The 19,768-nt window shown below is 37.4% G+C and overlaps 1 protein-coding gene across 1 annotated transcript in view; it reads left to right on the plus strand.

The window, feature by feature from the left end:
• DCN (decorin) overlaps positions 1-4,379 on the plus strand; it is a 38,211-nt gene extending 33,832 nt beyond the window's left edge. The window contains exons 7-8 of the mRNA XM_008644327.2: positions 1,644-1,782; positions 2,869-4,379. Of these exons, the coding sequence (XP_008642549.1) occupies positions 1,644-1,782; positions 2,869-3,063 (334 nt within the window). The 3' untranslated portion in view covers positions 3,064-4,379. The remainder of the gene's footprint in view (positions 1-1,643; positions 1,783-2,868) is intronic.
• The last annotated feature ends 15,389 nt before the right edge of the window (positions 4,380-19,768 follow it).

Consider the following 19,768-nt stretch of genomic DNA (forward strand, 5'->3'; position numbering starts at 1 on the left):
CAGACTAATATGAGAGTCAGAACTGAGGTTTTTTTAATACTGGTCTCCCAGGTGTGACACATCTGCTTGTAGACCTGCATATGTAGTGAACACATATTTAGATACGTGTCAAACAAGAATTTATAGCCCTCTGACAAAACATGATGGGTTTTTTCCCAATCCTTTCAAAGACATCCACTATGAATACCCATCACTGAAGTCCTCTGTAAGCATTCTGCAGAACTTCAGACTGAATTTCTCTGTAAGATCCAATCCCCCAAGCTTTCCTAAAATTTGGTATACTCTATTCAAAAGAAAGTTCATTCTAATAATTTTCATCTGAAAATTCTTAATTACCAAATTCTAGCAAGGGGATGGGATACTGTGAATTGATTTCTGAGTGAAATAAATTCCTATTGATGTAACTGGGAGATTTCATTAAACTCTCCTTCGTTGTTTAAGAGTTTGAAAACATTGCCATGTTTAAATGAGTATGATAAGACTATTTGCATTATATGTAATATTAGTTAATATTAGGAAACTTCTCTGCCATAAAGATAGAACAAGAATTTTCAGTTCTGTGATTTTATTCTAGGTTCAGATCCTGACTTCTGAAACTGCTACAAGCCACAAAGAATTACAGGTTATTAAATAACTGTGAGGAAGGCTCTCTTTAAAAGTACTCCTCCATAGCAAATTATTTTAACATGAGATTTCTTATTACCTACATTAAATTCTCTTATTGATTAAGCTATTAATAAATCTCAGAGCACTTTCCCCCTCAATATTAAAAAAAAGATTGCTTAAAGAAAAAAAGATAGAGCAAAATAGATGACCTAGGTTTAGCCTTTATAGAAATAATTTTCTCAAATTACAAGACTCCTGATGATGACAACTCCTGAAGTATTGTCACTGATTTCTTTACTACAACACAGAGTATTGCAATTTATGGGAGTCTCTTGAAAAATTTGTGCTGTTTGGTAATTGCAAACCAAAATACTATTAGCACAGAAATAGACAGATAGAAACAGGTCATCCAAATGGAACATAAACTGTGCTATAAACCTAGTATGTGGATGTGTAAAGCAGAAAGGATGATTTTGTGATGAAAAATATGGATTGGAGAAATGTGTAAGTCCCACTTTGATGTCCTGCTACAGGGATCATAAAGTATGGCTGAGCTCCTGTTTCCAGTAGGTAACATGGCTCTAACTACTTAACTATCTTAGAAGGATGCAGTGAAGTTTTAAGGTTAACAGTTCTGGGAACATGGGTTGTGCAATTTGACAAAAAAAGTTACAGACAGTGCTCCTAAAGTTACAAGTATCACTTATTCAGTGTTTCAGCTTCTAAAGAAAGGCTGGTGCCTATGGAGGTGCACAGTATGTATTTACACCAGGACTAGTCGTACAGCTCATCAAATGCAGTATCATAAGCACAAGTTGAATGCTATAATGATAGCTATGAATATTCACAACACGTCAAGCTTATTTAATTTTTTTTATTTAACCTAGCTCTACCTAGCGCACACATAATTCTTAAAATTAGCCTGGTCTGTTCTGCAACAGCAGTGTAGAGAGGAATCAACCCAAGAAAGATAGTTATGTGGACAAGTTTAACATATTTTTTGTTGGTTTCCTCTTTTTTTTTTTTTACTTTTTCAGACTGGGTCTCAGTTTCAACAGTATTTCTTCAGTTGAGAATGGCTCTCTTAACAATGTACCTCATCTGAGAGAGCTCCACTTGAACAACAATGAACTTGTCAGAGTACCCAGTGGACTGGGTGAACACAAATATATACAGGTAAAGTTTATCATACTGTCTCAGAGAGCAATAGTTGAAAGATTCCTAATGATAGATGTGTGTTTATTCAGTCTTGAGCAGAAATGTGCATCGTATTTGTAACTTGATGCAAGTTCCATAAACTCTTGAATTATCAAGGAAATGTTGCATACAACAAGACTCTTATTCTGATTTTTTTTGTGGAAATGGTTATGGAGGTGTATAGACCTGGAGGTGTACATTCATTGTCTCTTCGTGTCTGAGGGGCCACAACAAATATGGGATTATTTGTGTACTTTGGTTTCCTCTTTACTCAAAAAATACATTCTGAGAACATTTCTTCTGTTGATTTTTTTTTTTTTTCAGTTCTACTCAGGGATATATTGCAGCCTTTCCCAAAAACCTTTCCTTTGTTATATCACAAAATAATGACATCAGGAGGGCAAATAGACCAAATAGGCATCTCACATCACCAGTATTTTTGAGGTCCTTGTGACCAGATATCTAGAAATATTGCCTTTTGGGAACAAGCTAAGTCTGTCTTCACTCAGACTAATATTTTACAGGAAAGAAAGCTCCCAAAGAATAAAGACTACCAAATGTAAATTACCCCTTGCATGTAGCTTGGAAAAATTCTTCAGAAATGGTGAATCTGGAGCAAAATAATATACATCAGCTACTTTAAATCATCATTAGTGGTTACTTTGGCTCTAAGTTCTGTATAGTTGCACTCACGAGAATGAAAGTATTAGAGCTGGAGAGAAACCAATCACCATCAAATACATTCTCTGTGTACAGCACTTGCTTCTGAGCCACAGCGCTGTATTAATAATTTCACATCTTTGGCTCCTCTTTTGGCTACAGTATGGCCAGCTGCCAGTAACATTATTCGATTGCCTTGCACAGTTTCTGCACTTTCTGTAGAAATTATTCCAGTTGGGTGTATGCTAGGTGTTTCAAAGCTAAACAGAGTCAAGGATTCGTTTGGAAAGAAGATATATTTGTATAATATTGCAAAAAACACATACGGAGCATTTAATATGAAATCTTTTATCTTATTTGCCATGGTAGCTCTATTTCTCACTTCAGTACTTCTATGCTTTCCAGGTGGTCTATCTTCATAACAACAAGATTGCTTCCATTGGTATCAACGACTTTTGCCCTCTTGGCTACAACACCAAAAAGGCCAGCTATTCCGGCGTGAGCCTCTTCAGCAACCCCGTGCAGTACTGGGAAATCCAGCCCTCTGCTTTCCGGTGTATCCATGAACGCTCTGCAGTACAGATCGGAAATTACAAATAGATGTCTAAAGATGGGGTTCGGTTGTGTTCCAGATAAAGTATCTGTTGTTATAGGCCTGTTCAAAAAGTCGTTGCTAACAATTAATGCCAAATGCCAGAAACTTCACTTTAAAGTGGAGGTGATCCATTGATGTAGAATAAATGAGACATTACAGATGTACAAGAGCGAGCATACCATCAAAAAGAATTGCCAACTGTGCTTTAAACTGACTTATTTCAGCGTTCTTTTCCAGCATGCTTTCTGTGGCATTTTTCAGTTTGCTGAATGCTACAGGTTTTCAGATTCCACTGTATATGAAATTCGGAGTAAATATTTGTCAAGTTATGATATATAAAAAAAAAAAGATAATGATTGAGGTTATTTTTATAGCCACACACAGAGAAAAATAGTAGAGGGAAAAAAAACTCTCAAATCATCTTGAGACTTGAGAAGGTAAGAATTACCTCCTTTAAATTTATTTCAAGCCCTGGAGGTTTAAAAATATCCACTATAACTCTAAGAAAATTCTGAATGTATCTATTTAGCAGAGGCAAATAAAGTTGTTGCTAATGTCATTATTTTTGGAAAAATAAAATAAATTCATATTGTACACATAGTTCTTTAAAGTTTGCCATTCTTCTAGAGCAATGCTATTCAGAATTAGCCTGACATCATCCTAATGAAGAAAATATTGAGTAGTCTGCAGTAAAAAATGTGTAACCTGTATCTGGAGCTCGATGACTAAATTTCTCTAGTGCAAATCCTTCTCACCTTAGCCACAAGAGCAGTTTTTATTACTTTACTGCCTTGTAGAGTATGGTATAAGGGTTTAGTAATTGTTATCATTCCATGTATTTATCTAAACAAAAAACCATAGCAGTTCACTGTTCACTTGTTCTGCATTGTACATTTGTCATCATCCTTTACTGTTTTTGGTTTTTATAAAAAGGAATTAATTGTGAAGTAGAGATATGCAGGCTCCTCCATCTGATGAATTTGTGGAATTTAGACTATAAGCAAAATCGTAAGTCTAGAAATATATGAAGTGAAATAACTGCAATTTGGGACATTGCTGGGGCATCATTTGTAGAAGTGTCTATTTAGAGTGATTTGGAGCCCTCTGTAAATTGGGATTCTTCAACCCATACTGGTGGGTAGCAAGCACATCAAAGGTAGGCTGCAAATTTCTACTGTCAATCTTCAAAGCTAAGCATATACTCAATAGAAACATCACCTGAAAAGAATCTTCTGCAGACTCTTAATACTCCAAGGTCGATCTCTCTAATTTGTAAAACTTATATGTCATTTATATTAAAGAATAATGTAATACAGGCAAACTCCAAAGTGTTTGTCTTTCTTCTTTTGTTTTGATAGCATAACATAGTGTGTCAGAACTTTAATTAAGTCTTGAAAATTGAACATCTTTGGCATGATGATAGCTAAAGACAGAATGAGTTGTGTGAAATTCTTTTGCCTCAAGGAACTTTTTCATGCCTAACTTTCATAGGTTTTTTTTGTTGTTTTTTTTTTTTTTTAGCAAACAAATATAGTCTTTTTATAGCTGTCATTTATTCAGTAGTAAATATTTGGAAACAATTATGACTCACTATAGCCATTACACAGAAAAAACATGCTTGCACTGTTCTGAGATGTCTTCTTCACACAGTAGCCAATGATTTCTCTGCTTTCCATCTGTTTTTCTTCTGGGTTTCACATTTTCAGAGTGTTATTTTTAAATAAAACAAACAGTATATGATATCTTTCTGTCACTGGAGGGAAAACTCTCCAGAAAATCAGCAGTTATGTTTTTTTCCTTTTGGTTCTTGGTTGGATATCAGCTATTGTACAGACAGAGACTTCATGCAGAAAGCTAAGCACTGGCACTTCAAGCAAGAACAAAGGCATTGTCTTAGCTTGAAAAACTCCACAGGGTTTGTATGTACATGGTTACAGAAAGAGATTCACACAACAAATAATAATTACATAAAGCACCATATAAACATATGCACAAGCTTTCCATTTCTCCATCCATAGTTTTAAAATATCACATACTAAGATTTTTCTTTGAAATTAGAACAAACTTTAAGTCCAGAAGAAAATACCTGAGTTTGGTCCTCCCCTGTAGTACTCATGATATGTCCCCTCTCAAGCTTGCTGCTTGCTGCTAAAGCACAAGTTATTCCTCATAAAATATATTCCCTGCTAACAACCAAGGGCTGCAAAGATATCAGGACTTTCCTGATTCTCAGACTTGCTCAATGAAGCAGAATGAGCAAATCCTGTAACAAGAGACCTAAGCAAGATAATGACAAATTTGAAAGGTAAACACACTGTTGGTTTTCCATAAATTGTGCAGCCACACCAGTGATGTTTGACTGATAGGATTCTATCCATACACAGCATCTGCAGAGACTTCAAAGCAGCAGGAAGCCCACTACTTTTAAAACTACTTTTCATAGAAATACAAAACAGATGGCTCTTCCACTTAAAAACAAAACAGGGAAAGAAAAAAAGAAAGAAAAAAAACCAAACACAAAAAATCCATAAACAATTGGGTGGAAAGAAATAAGAGAACTAAGGCAGAAAGGCTTTGGGCCCAACGGAGCATCCCCAATCTCTTTGTAAAGTATGAAGACAGTAAATGGTCACAACTGTTGGATTCAAACACATAAAGAATAATACCCTTGTTTCCTGGTGCAGCCTAAAGCATCATATCCCTTACTTCCAGCAAGGGTGTGGACATCTTTTAGTCTGGTTTCTCCTAAAGTGCACCAGGTTATGGACAGTTATCATATACTCAATTGCTGATGTATAAATGACACTAAGTCTAATTTCATTTCCAGGAAAGGATCAGCTCTTAAATCCTTGGCATCAGTGTGTTGCCCTCATTTCCAGGACCATACATTTTTTCAGTTGCCTCCAGAAACTGCTCCTAAAATCCTCTAAACACAAGGTCTGGCAACAGCTCTTTGGCCCATAATTTGGTTTGGGGGTTTTTTGGGTTTTTATTTTTGTTTTGTTTTGGGGTTTATTTTAGGGGTTTTTTTGCGCTGCTAGTGAACCACTCTGTTACAAACTATTTCTGCTTATGTTAGCTATTTTTGAAAGCAGATAGCATTTTCTACCTCACACTCATATGTAAAAAATAGGAGAAAGCTGACAAATTGTGTTTGTTCAAAGCAAGCATTTACTTAATGCATCTCTAATATCATATGCAAAATAACTAAAAATGATTACAGGCTTTCTGATCCCACCACTACTCTGAAGTGCCATCTAGTGTCACTGAGGGACAGTAACAAAGTTACTGTTAACTAGAGAAAACCAGAAGGAAAAAGGTTTATGAGGCTTTATGAGAAGAGGGTACCCAAATTCACATACTCTGCTGTTTTGGTTTTCTATTTTTATTAAGCCAGAGGTTCAGAGCTGTGAAATCAATAGTCTTTTTGTACACCTAAGATCAAATATGCTTGCTTTGAACAAGGATGGGTTTTTGCTCATTCTGTCTATATGCACACATTGCTCTGAAGTTAGTTTTGCTTCAGAGACTGGCCTACATTTGTGTTTTTTGGGATTTTTTCAAAAGAGTTGCCCTAATTTAGCTGAAAGTAGTTCATTCAATAAAAAGGAAAATAAATTAAAGAGTCATATTGATGAAAAGTTGCAGAGCACTGAAGGGCAAACATGGGCTGTCAGATAGATGTTCAATATTAACTGCATCTTCTTCAACATGAAATTGTGAAATTAAAAGTAGTTGATAATTTTTAGCTCTAAACCTTAACTTAACAATGCTCCAGCAGCTCCATCTGCAAAATAACACAGTTTCTGCGGATGTCCTGAAAAGGCACAAAAACTGTTTGAGTGTTTGGATTACACTCAACAGAAACACTCAAACAGCTAGACTCATCAATGGCTACATTTTAAGTGACACAAACCAGCCTTTGGCCTCCTGCCCTGCTTCCTGCTCTGGAAGTTCAGGGCTGTTAGTGTGCCATAAGTGCATGAGAGGATCAGTCTGGATACAGGCACTACAGAAGGCTGTTTACCCTGCCTGTTAAACTGCACACTTTCCTTTCTGAGATATAAAGATGTGGTTTCTTCAAAACTGCTTTGTCAGCCAGTTTCCTTACTCAATGTGTACATTATGCTGCTTGAAAGCTTTGGAGATTACCTCTATGTGGGTGTTTTAAGTCAGCAGACCAGAAGAATGTTAATGCTCTGTTACTGCCTGCTTGAATTGGGCTTAAATCTGTGGGAGAAAGAATGGACAAAACTGTGAGAAATTGTATTGTTCTAAATATGTATATATATGCATGCATATATATATATAATTCACAGATCTTTTTAGACTACAGCAGCAAACTAATAACAAAATTATAACAGTGTGATGAGAAGCAGTGATGGTTGTGTTTCTATATCCATGTGTATGCCTGCAGCATGAAACACAGTGAAGAAGCTTTTGAAAAGCAGCAATAATTGTAGGCCTTGCATCTGCAAACACTTATCCACATGAATAGCTCCAATATTTTCAGTCAGAGGAACTGAAAAATACAGATGGGCATCAATTTTGAACAGAAATTTAAAAAAATATGCTGTCCATTCTTTAAATACAAAAGGCTGGTTTTAAACAAACCATAAAAAACTGTCTATACCACCTTCATCCAGGAAATTTTTGTCCCAAAAAATATCCCAGGTATTGTCGTTGGCTCACACCCAGAAGGAGAGAAGGTGAATACTTGAAAATGATGATTTCTAGTTATAAACGGCATGATATTTTGTTTAGATGCACAAATATTAATCGATAGGTTGTGTTGCTCCTAGCTGTTGGCGGAATGGAGAGTAGAATATGTAATGCTTTATTCTGGATATTCCCTGGATGAAGAGATAGAATGTACCCTCAGAAATTTTGCTGATGATACAAAACTGGGGAGGAGGGGTGTTGGCTGATATGCCATTCAATGGGACTTTGATAGGCTGGAGTTGAGCAGAGAAACGCAGTGAGGTTCAACAAGAGCAGGTGTAGGGTCCTGCACCTGGGGAGGAATAACCCCAAGTACCAGCACAGGTTGGGGGCTGACCCCTTAGAGAGCAGCTCTGCAAAAAGGGACCTGGCAGTCCTGGAGGATGAAGCTGACCATGAGCCAGCAGTGCCCTTGTGGCCAGGAGGGCCAATGGTACTCTGGGATGCATCGAGAAGAGTGTGGCCAGCAGGTTGAGGGAGGTGATCCTGCCCCTCTACCCTCTAGTAAGGCCACTCCTAGTGCTGTGTCGAGTTCTGGGCTCCTCAGGACAAGAAAGAAAAGGAGCTACTGGAGAGGGTCGAGTGGTGGGGCACAAAGGTGATTAAGAGACTGGAGCATCTCTCTTATAAGGAGAGACCGAGGGAGCTGGGCCTATTTGTCTGTAGAAGAGAAGACTGAGAGGGGGTCTCACTAATGCATATAAATACCTTAAAGGTGGGTGTCAAGAGGGTGGTGCCAGACTCTTTTTGGTGGTGCCCAGTGACAGGACAAAGAGCAATGGCCATAAATTAAACCACCAGAAGTTTCATCTCAGCATGAGTTGCACGAGTTCCTGTGCAACCTGCTCTAAGTTGCCTTGGCAGGGGAGTTGGACTGGATGATCTCCAGAGGTTCCTTCCAAATGTGATTCTGTATAAAAGATTACAATTTACAAAACCTTCTATGTTCATCTTTAACATGAAATCAAGCAAAATTTTTCCAACTCTTTATGTTATTGTCTCAACAGCATTGAAATACATATTTTATGATAAATCCTACTTACACCTTTTATTCATTTTCAACTATTATGTTAGAGTATATATTATAATTGAATAAAAAAGCCTTAAGGATTTTGTTGCTATATTTGAAACTACAGTTTTATACAAGTTACATTATTGTTTCCAGATGAAGACTTTAACTGAGATAACTTAGGCTAGCCCTGCTCTACAGAGTAATTTTTGAAAGTGTTCAAATCCTTATACAAAGGCATGGAAAATAAGGACCATGTGTCTGCTACTAAGGGCATGTTACAAAGCCCTTTCAACAGGAAAAACTCAGAACCAATTAAACCTAATCACGTAGCATTCTGATGCTGAATCCTTTAATCTTTTAATTTCAAGGTATTGAATCTCTGCAGGAATCCAAAGCTTGTAAAGAATAAACCAAATTCCAGAGTGTAGAAAAAAAAGAAAATAAATTTAAAGATGTATAAAATAATCTTGACATGAAAGACAGAATAATTCTAACTACTTCTTGCCTATGCTAGAAACTCTAGACAACTGAAATGCTTCAAAAGGCTTATTCCCTTCTGAGAATAAACCTTCAGAGGTTTGTCCATACACATCATTCCTACATGGAAGGAAAACATGGATACATTGCAATGAATTCTTGAAACAAAGCACTGTTTTTGAAGTGCTAGCTAACAGAGAGTGATTGAGAGATCCTAAACCTCGAGTGACTTAATATTCCATCATGCCATCATGAAAATGAAACAAAAAGATTAGCCTTTTGACTATATTTTAGCTTTCTACCCTTTACTGTTCATTTTCAGCACCAAATTCTTTAAAGACATACCAACCTTTTTTTTTTTGTATACAGGGAGCCTCTGCATTTGTAGATTACAGAGAGATAAGAAGATGGTGAGAATTTCTCTTTAACAGATACAGATAATTGGATTGTTATGGAAAAACTTAAATAGATTGTCTCTTTACAGCTGTCAAAGGACTAAATTACAATGAAGTGGTAATATTCCCTTTGAACTTCCTTGCTAGAATTCTGACACACAGGATTGTCATGTTCCCTACATCTTAGACAGAGGAAATGGCCTCATACTATGAAAAAAATGCAACAGCACAAGGATTTTAGATTATTCCGCAGAGCTGAGAAATAAATAGCATTAACAGGAAGAGAAAAAGACATGTCCCATTTACCAAAGCTCTGTCCTACAGACGAGGAAGCTGAGGATGCCTCCAGCCTGGATCTACCCTCCCTCACATTTCAAGTGAGGAAGATGAGATAAAAGTGCTTCCTAGCCCCTTGATTACCTCATGGACAGCTTCTGGGCTGGTATGAGAGCATGTGAAGTAGTACATGAACACATGTGAACCTCCTGAGGATTGAAGCAATCCCAGTACAGACTGGGTGATGAATAGACTGAGATCAGCCCTGCAGAGAAGGATTTCACGATACTGGTGGATGAAAAATTGGGTATGAACCAGCAGTGTGTACTTGCAGCCTAGAAAGTAAAACATATCCTGGGGTACATCAAAAGCAATGTGGCCATCACGTCCAGGGAGGCGACTCTGCTTCGCTTTCCTGAACACCTCACCTGCAGTTATGCATGCAGTGCTGGGGTCCCCAGCACAGGAAAGAGCTGATAGAGAGGGACTAGAGGAGAGTCACAAGAAGGATCAGAAGGCTGGGACACCTCTCCTTCAAAGACCTGCTGAGAGAATTGGAATTGTTCCGGGGAAAAATAGGCTAAGGAGAGATATTATTGCAGCCTTTCACTATATAGAGAAGGATGATAAGAAAGACAGAGACTTTTTACCAGCGACAGGATAAGGTGCAATAGTTTTAAGCTGAAAGATGGTAGAATTAGGTTGGATACAAGGAAGATATTTTTTAAATTAAGGCTGGTGAGACATTGGAACAGGTTGCTCAGAGAAGCTGTGGATGTTTCATCACTGGCAATGTTCAAGGCCAGGGAGGATTGGGCTTTGTGCAAACTGGCCTCATGGAAGGTGTCCCTGCTTATTACAGGGAGGTTGGACTAGATGATCTTTAAAGGTCCTTTCCAAACCAAACCATTCTGTGATTCCAAATGCAATATCAGGGCCCTGAGTACACCAGTAGGCTCTTGCTGCCATGATCATCTCTTCTAGAGCCTCTGTCCACCCAGACTTCTACCACTCATCGTCCAGGAGCTACATTCAAGCTCAATTTCTTGTTCTTTCCCTGAGCTGACAGCTGGGGAGCCAGCAGTTACACAAGGCAGGGCAGCAGCCTCAGGAGCGAGGTGACAGTCCCACAGCACACAATGAAGCACAGCAAAGCTGTTTGGATGACTGGAACTGCGGTGGGCCAACCATCCGGCAACTGAAGTCCAGTGAGAAGGCAGGCTTAAGGTCCAGCTTGGATATCAAGTCAATAATATAATGCCAGGTACAAAACTAGGCACAGCATACCTACAACAGAGCTAGGACCAGGATTCAGCTTGAATACAGCTGCTGGACAATGGGTAGGGGCAGTGTGGCTGGAGAATGTGGATGAGGCTGGAGTAAAATCTTCAACATCACCTGAGTTAATTAGGAATCCAAACCCTGTTTTCCAAGGCCTTGGAAGGCACATTTTTAAAAATGTTTTATTGTGAGTGTGTGACAAGTCATCAGTGGTGGCTTTCAGAAGAGGGATTTCCTGCTAATTGGTAAAGCTAACATTTTCTTCCCTTCACCAAGTTTTGAATCAAAATGTTGTGGGCTATCACTTGCACATTTATTCCCTACTTGCTTGAAAGAATGAGCCTGATATGGGCCCCCTGGAAAAGTAACCATTCGGAGATAACACATATCTGATGGGTCTCAGGGTTATTCAATTGTGGTTGTGCTATAAGGTCCATAATAATGGCAAAGATTTAACTGCTAAAACACAGTGTAAAACCCTTCCCTTTATGAGTAAAGTTATTACAAATATGTGATCCTAGGTCTCATTCTATTTTCATGAGATTGAATAGGAGCAATGGGTTTGCTACACCACAACTGGCAAGTTGTTATCATCTGTATCTATCTAGAAGTTTTCTATGGGCCAAGAAAATGACCTAAACTATAGTGTTGCTCACTGTTACTGCTGTAGCTAAGTTTGTGTCAGTAGTTCTATGTGAAACCAGCTTTTCTACTTAAATATTACTACTCTGCTAAATCTTGGAATCAGATCTTGTTTCTCCTTTGAAAATTAAAAATAGTCCACGTATCTTCTTTAAAACCTTAGTGTAAAGCAAAATATATCAATATATCAGTATGAATACAACCACACACATGCAAACACATATAATGTTTGAGAAAATGGTGGAACTATGAAATTATAATTTGATAAAATTCAAATTGCGGATCAGGGCATGTCAGAAACCTTAGGACTTGAATGTCTACTTTCTTATTGATGGCTTAGGTTATACCCCAGAGTCTAAAGAAACGTTTGTGTTATTAAGTGAAATCATGCCATTTTCCATGCCTGGAACACAGCTTAGCTCCATCTCTGTTGTAAGGTTTTCTTGCCTTATGAAACACGGTGGCTTCATTTAAGCTCTCTGGTGGGAGTGATAAGTCCCAAAGCCTGGTTAGGAATTGTTCAGTTCAGACTAGAATCATGCAAAAACCCATTCTAATATCCTAATGCTGTGAAGAATGACTTGCCAGTGTCAGGGACATTATGTGATTTACTAGTGTAGGTAAAGCCTAAAGGGGAGAGAAGTCATTGATTTACTTTTATACAATGAATTTTTTTGGGACATCAATATTTTGTATTTATCTATCCAAATGTTGAAAGTGCTGTTAATCTGCCTGTTATCTGAGTGCTTTCCTTACTTTTTTTTCTCTGTCAGTTGTAATGCTTTCTGCAATCCTTCATGATAAAGTGTATCTCTGTGGTTTTTATATCTTTGAACAGCTGATAATATGGGGTTCTGATCTGACTGAGACTTTGGAAGAGTTACTGTATCTGTTTGCAGTGCTTTACTTTCCATACACACAACCCAAAAGCCATTGCTAAGAGAGAAGGGAAGATATTCTCTCTGAGTTAGCTTTCTATTGTTATTCCAAAAAGATGCAGCACCTTTCAAAATGCTGTTCTGTTATATAGCATAATGTATTCATATATGAAAAAAAAATTAAAATGTTATGAAAGCATTAAAAGGCCTACTGGGAAGCTAAAGGGCTGGATGTTGACTCCAGTTTTTGATCCAATTCAGTTTGCCATTTAACAAACAGACACACCTTTGTACAAATATATAGATACAGAATTATCCAAATACAATTGCTAGGTGCTTGCTGAAGTCCAAAAAAATATAATGTGAAGAAAAAAGATTTAGGCTTAGACAGAGGTCTGAAATCTATGGGAGGTGAACAAGTTTAATTGGGAAATGCTGTATTCTCCTTAAAACACTGCAGGATGACGGAAAAGTTAGTGCAGCTGGGCCATTCTTGACTTGGATGAAGATCAGCTTAGACCTTAAACACATTTGTGTCCATTCAAAATAAGTTTATGGACACCTGTGACACAGAATATCTTGAATAGTTTCTCTCCTTTCCAATGTATATAACTTATACTGTTATATATGAATAGCTTTGCTTGACTAAAGAAAAAGAAAACTGTTCAGCGAGGCCTCAGGTGATGGTCTAATGGAAACAGAGAACTGCCTTCTAAGTTTTTATTTGACCTTTCAGAGGACTGCTTATTTTGGTTGTTTTACTATTGTGATTTTTTGAGGTGGTAAGAAAACGGAAAATACCTGTGGGTTAATAGATCATGACTATTTCCAGACTTGTACATCTCATTTTGCTTGGCTATATTTCTGTGACATTTTGTTGCACATGTTCTGCTGAATACTCAGTTAAGAGAAGACTGCAGAGAAAATTGTTGGAGAAAATACTAGTCAGGCAGTTTACAGAAAGTGAGGATATTACTTAGGAGACTGATTATTTCCTGGAATAGAACTCCATGGGCACAATTTAGGTTCCAAACGATAAGTGTCTAATGTCATTCTGGGTTGCTTATATGTGCCTGGCCTCCTGCTACTGCTTCAGGACAGGACAGATCTCTTCAGAATCCTGAGTCACAGTAGCCAGACCCCCCTTGGCTGTGCTGTACAGCCCAGGGCGTGTCAGAGAACAGTTAGATGTTCTTTCATCACCTGACTGAAACCCCTTGACAGCCGGCAATTGCTTAATTGCAGATGCCTTGCTATCAAGCGCTGTGGAGTTCTTTGCTTTACCATCAGCTACCATTTGAAAAAGGCACAAGTGTTAAAGTTGTCTCATAATCTGTAAAGATGAGCTGGACACCTGAGAGCCTCTCAAATAATACTAGATACCTACCTTTAGGTAACAGAATACTGTTATGGTGTCTGTGTTGGGGAACTGAATCACTCCCCAGGCTCCACAACTGTTTATTACATCCCCACTGACCATGAGGAGTGCCTGGACTCCTGTCACACATGTAAATGCCTGGGTTTGCTGTCTCTCAGGATCAAAATGTGAGGCACATCACATACCTGACACCATTTATAACAAAGTCTGCATCTTACAGAGAAGTTCAGGCAATCTTAGTGAGATATAAGGTGGAGTAACTTAAAAAACAAGTAGCTTTTCTAATGGGAAATGTGATATTGTGAGATGCTGTTAGCAGTGCCTTGCAGCCTGGAGTAAAGCATTAGTAGAGTTCCTCAACACTGCACAATTCCTAAGACAAAAGGTGTTTTGTACAGGATGAGGTTAATCCACTCTGGATCTCCTTACAAAAAATAATTAAATCACTGGATTGGAATCTGTGGTTGCCAAAGCTGACCATTTAATTTGGCCAAAACCATATTTCCAGCCAGTCTTTCAGACGAGCTCAATGTCTCCAAACAGGAAAAGGATGAACAAACTTTTCTGAGAGGAAAAAATGGTAAGAAAAATAAGAATACCTATACTTTAACAGAATTTAAGAGTGTGTCCTCAAATACCTCTTGCTTCTTGATATAATACCCAAAAAAGGCCAGTTTCAGCCATAACTTGCTTGGTTTCAGTTGAAAAAATGTAATTAGAGGGGGAAAAACTTGTGAGACATGAAGAAAAAAGAAAGATTAAGTACATGTAATAGTGTCCCTGTACATATTAGTAATAAGGAAAAAATAAGAGTTTCACTGAATATATCAGTGACAGTGACAGATAGCATGGCTGAAGATAGTTGGAAGAAGATGGAGTTTTTGATGAGGAAAATTAATTCCAGTAAAGTTATAGAAGCACTCCTAACGAAACACAAGACAATGGTTAGCAATGGAATATGAACAAAAATAATCATTGTTTCTCTGCAATTAGAGAGAAGTAGAGTTGTTTTTTCTGAGTGATGTATTTTTATTATACCAGGTTCTTTCTAAAGGAAAAAAAAAGCAAAAAAAATATTTGCTAGTGATAAATACTTTTAGATTTGGTTGTCATAATAGCTTGTACTTAAACATCTCAGGAAGACATGTTCTTTGGTTCCTTTACTGTCCATTTTTATGAGCCTGGGAATACCAGAACACCGATGTGGTGTTACTGTTCATGGACTTTAAGAGCTCTACCTCAAGGCTATTAACCTGCCACCAGTCCTAGGGAAAATAAAATCTCATGCAGCATTCAGTTCGTAATGAACTAAGTGACAACTAACATCAAAATAGTTACTAATAGGTAGACAATGATATAATAGATATTATCTAGTAAGCTTTACTTGCTCATGAGGTTTTAAACTTGGCAAAGCATCTTCTGCAGTTGCAGTAGATTTGTCCAAGGTGCTTCATTTTAGAAATGACAGTGGAGAGTATTTTTAAAAGCTGCACATTAAGTGGCTCCCAAACTGTCCCAGCTTCATGGCAAAGACGATTTATCACTTAGCAGATCTGTTTAAGTCCAGCGTCACATAAACTAGAAGAAGGCCAAATGCTGTATTGTGGTTACACAGCAGAATACAGGTGATTTAACATCCCTTCTGGCCTTAAACTGCAGTGATCTGAATGCAGACAGACATTGATAATGCTTAGATTATGGAAAGGTGTTTAGTATGATACACAAACAATAGGCAGTGAACTAACAAAGTTTGCCAAGTCCAACTCTTCCTTTTCCATAAATTATCTGTACTGTTTACAATACAGAGATGCTGCTATAATTTTCACCTGCAACCACAACTCTCCCACGAATTCAACAGCTCCTTGAGATACTTTGGATTCTTTACACTGGGAATCATTTGATTTGTCTCATGCTCCAGGGGCACTTAACTTTCTTTTATACGTGGATCAGAAGATTTTAAATGCTATGACAAAACATACAGTATATATTAAGGAGTCTGGTTTAAAAACAGACCCTTGCCTTCATGTTTAGCCCCTATCATAAAAAAACTTTGATCAAGTTTTGAATCAAATACAAGGAATTTTGCTGTTGACCATCTGAATCAAATAAAAAACAGTCTGAAAAGAAATGGAGAGGAGGATAACAGTACTAAAATATAGACACTGTCAAGTTTGAAACAAAACAGTGAGCAGTCTTTCGGAAGGGCAAAAACAAAGATTCATGCTCAACTAAAATATCTGTTGTGGTCTGCTAATAGGTTGTAATACTATTACCATTTTTGTAAGTTTCCAAAGCTGGTATTTCCTTTTTAGGAGAAAGGAAAAGAAGGATTTGGATCACCACAAATTTTGTAATGCTTATAATATGCGCTCTAACACTTTCCATTTAACATGTAAACCCAGTGTAGAGGCTGAAAAAATAAAATTTCAATTAGGAGGAATGGAAATTTTCAGATGAAAAAATAAACACCTAAAGCCTCCAGAATCTGGAACTGAATTGTTTTTAGTGGAACTTGTTAAATATGAGTCAACCTTCAGTAATATCTTCAAAATGCTGCAGAATTTTACAAAAATTTTACAAAAATTTTACAAAAATTAGTTAAGACTAATTGTTCCTGGTGATTTGAGCCAACATAATATTTTTGTTTATTCACTATATATAGGCTAACAGGCTGTATATTTACTATTTAGAGACATAGAAAACATCATGTATAAACACTATGTCACCTCTTTATAATTAAGTGGCTTGCTGCAGGTCGTCCATGGAACAGCCTTTTCCCTTAATGGAGGTTTCTTAACCCCTGCTGCAGGTAGCCAAATAAAATGAGCTAACCTTCATTTCATCTTGAGAGTAATATTTAATTTAAATTCTGAGTGATCAGAGGAAAAACCTCACTACTCATTTTATGTAGCAATGTGAATAGTTCAACAAGGGATTTTTCTGGGGCTGTATGTTCCCATGACAAATACCCTACACCTGATCCTGGGCACCCAAATCTCTTGGTTCTGTGTACCAGATGTGTGCGCAGGTTTAAGACGAAAACAAAGCAGCAGTTGGTTTAGATAATATCTATTAGGTTTCCATAACTTGAGTCTTTTTGGAAAAAGGGTATTAAAAGCAAATAGCTTGGGAGGAACTTCCATTTACGCAGAAGTGCATAGAAGCTATAGAGAAGGCAGTTTTACAAGAGAGAAAAAGCAGAGAGGGTATCACTGATGAGTGTAGAAACAAAATAGTGACACTGTAACTCGACAATATTTGAAGGCTGGATCTCAGCCACTGCAAATTGATACTCTTGCTGTGAGTTCTGCTTTCAGATTCTTTCATTACAACCTATTAGACTTGGCCATCTTCAGGCAGGAAAATATGAATTAAAAAAAAAAAAGGAACTTTGGATCACATAAAAGAAGTGTTTCTATTCATGTATTACAAGAAAAAGAAAATTAGATTATAATAAGTTTTGATCATATTTCCCATCAAAGAAAAATTAATAAATAAGGTACAAAAAGAAGATAAATTTTGAAGAAGAACTGGAGCACAGTAGTTGTAAAGGTGAATTCTTAATATGTGCTGACATCATCAGTGTGAAGTATACTCATAACCAGTTTACAACTTAGGTGACATAGGTGAATTTACATATTATTTTGTGTATTCCTTGGAAATTAGCTAGACTTCATTCACATGCTGTTTCATGACTTCTGAATCTACCAAATCTTCTGAAGCTACCAAAAGAATCCCTACACAGAACACAAAATAGGGCCAGAAAAAAAGAAATCACCCAACCATACTCCCACCCTTTGATGCAGAAGCAACAATACCTTCATTTGCTGGGCTGTAGTACCTACCTGCTCTCCCAAACAGAGGCTTATGAGGTGAGAGCTTCATGAGTCAGAACAGTAAGATTGGGAAAAGCATAAAAATGATGCCAAAGGAACAGTATTAAATAACAGAGTAGAGAGATGGTAAAAATCCTATTAAAAAGGGAGGAAAATCTATTGGTTTATATCTTAACTTTGGAAGGCATGCGATACTTCATCTTGACTGTGCAATTTCCATAGCTAATTTAAAACAGTCAGCAAGACAGGAACTATATGAATGAACAAGTCTGAGCTGAACTTTATGTGACCCAAGATTTTACCATATGTTAATTGCAAAATAACATCAGTTTGCTTAATAAGATTTGTAAATTATAAAGATATGCATGTTTTGTATTTCTGTTATCAGAATGAGAAAAAGGATGTATACTGGATGTACAGAAAAACTGGTTCATAAATACAGCTGTGCCAAAAATATACTAAGCCTGGATTATCCTGTACTCGCAGCCAATGTACAATTCTATTTGTACTGCAAAAGCAAAACTATACCTGCTACTGAGAGTTCAAAATATGTATTAATTTATCATAATATTGGGCTTGTCCTTCAAAAAAAAAAATCCGTAGAGAAAGCATTACTGTCTTTTCCACAATTTTTAAAATTCTCTTTACAAAAGTTATGCTCCATTCCTCACCTTGATATATGTTCTTCCACAGAGAAAACCTTGGTATTACTTTAAAGGTTATCTCTTTCTGTATGAAATATACTTTTTTATTCCAACTGAGCTCTTGCTGAGTGCTCCTGCTTGTTGCTACATTTGTAGTCAAGTCACAGTTTAGGTTTCCTTAGTCAACTAAAGTTAATGAAGTAGTTTTCAGATAAATATCATTCTGTACATAAGAAACTCCATCTGGTCTCCATTTGTTCACACGCAGAACAACAGCAGCTTTGTCCACTTCTACATTTCTGATACCATGCAGTTTCTCACTTAGATTAATTCACTATTGTAATCCCACTGCTTCACATTCATCTTGGCACCATTCAAGTAGTAATGTAGTTATGATCTGTCACCAACATGTTTCCCAGTGTGTGAATGGTTCTCCCACACCACGGAGACAGGCATGATCTCAGAACATCCAAAAGCATAACATTCACTCCCTGTGGGCTGCACTGGTACATGGCACTCTGTGTTGAGCACATTTGTTTGCTAATTGGGGCATTGCAGAAGCACAGAGGTCTGGAATTGTTTGGTGTCTTTCCTGTTCTTAGTGAAGGGCACTGGCTTTTCCCTGCTCCCAGTAACCTTCACTGCTGTGGAAACTGACAGGCATCAGCAGCAGATTTTGGGAGAAGATCATATCCAGCCTCCTCTTCAGGAAACTGTTAGGGTTCTCCAGCCCAGACACATTCTGTACCATGACTTTTCATAAAGACAGTAAGTTGAAAATGGACAAAATCCCTGAATTTCTACCCCCAAGAGTAACAGTCAAATGCAATTAAACACACAAGACGCTTAATGGCTTTTGCATGCTTTCTAGATGCACATTTGACATTTGTCCCAACCCAAATCTGTGAAAAAAAGATACCTCTCATTAAGAGGAAGATATCCTCATTTAGAGATAAGGGAAGGTTCTTATGGAAGCATTCAGATACACTTTAAACAGTTACTTTCTTAATGCTTTATTTTTCGACATTGCTGGGTGAAAGTAACATCTCATCCAAACCTTAAGATGCATTCTTGAACTACATCCATGGAATAAGAAACAGACAACATAAAGCTGAGTAGTTCCAGACTCTGAAAAGCAGGAGAAAGTTGTAAATGCAAAAATGAACAAA

Source organism: Corvus brachyrhynchos, unplaced genomic scaffold (genome assembly GCF_000691975.1).
Source record: "Corvus brachyrhynchos isolate BGI_N302 unplaced genomic scaffold, ASM69197v1 scaffold242, whole genome shotgun sequence".
NCBI classification, from domain to species: domain Eukaryota; kingdom Metazoa; phylum Chordata; class Aves; order Passeriformes; family Corvidae; genus Corvus; species Corvus brachyrhynchos.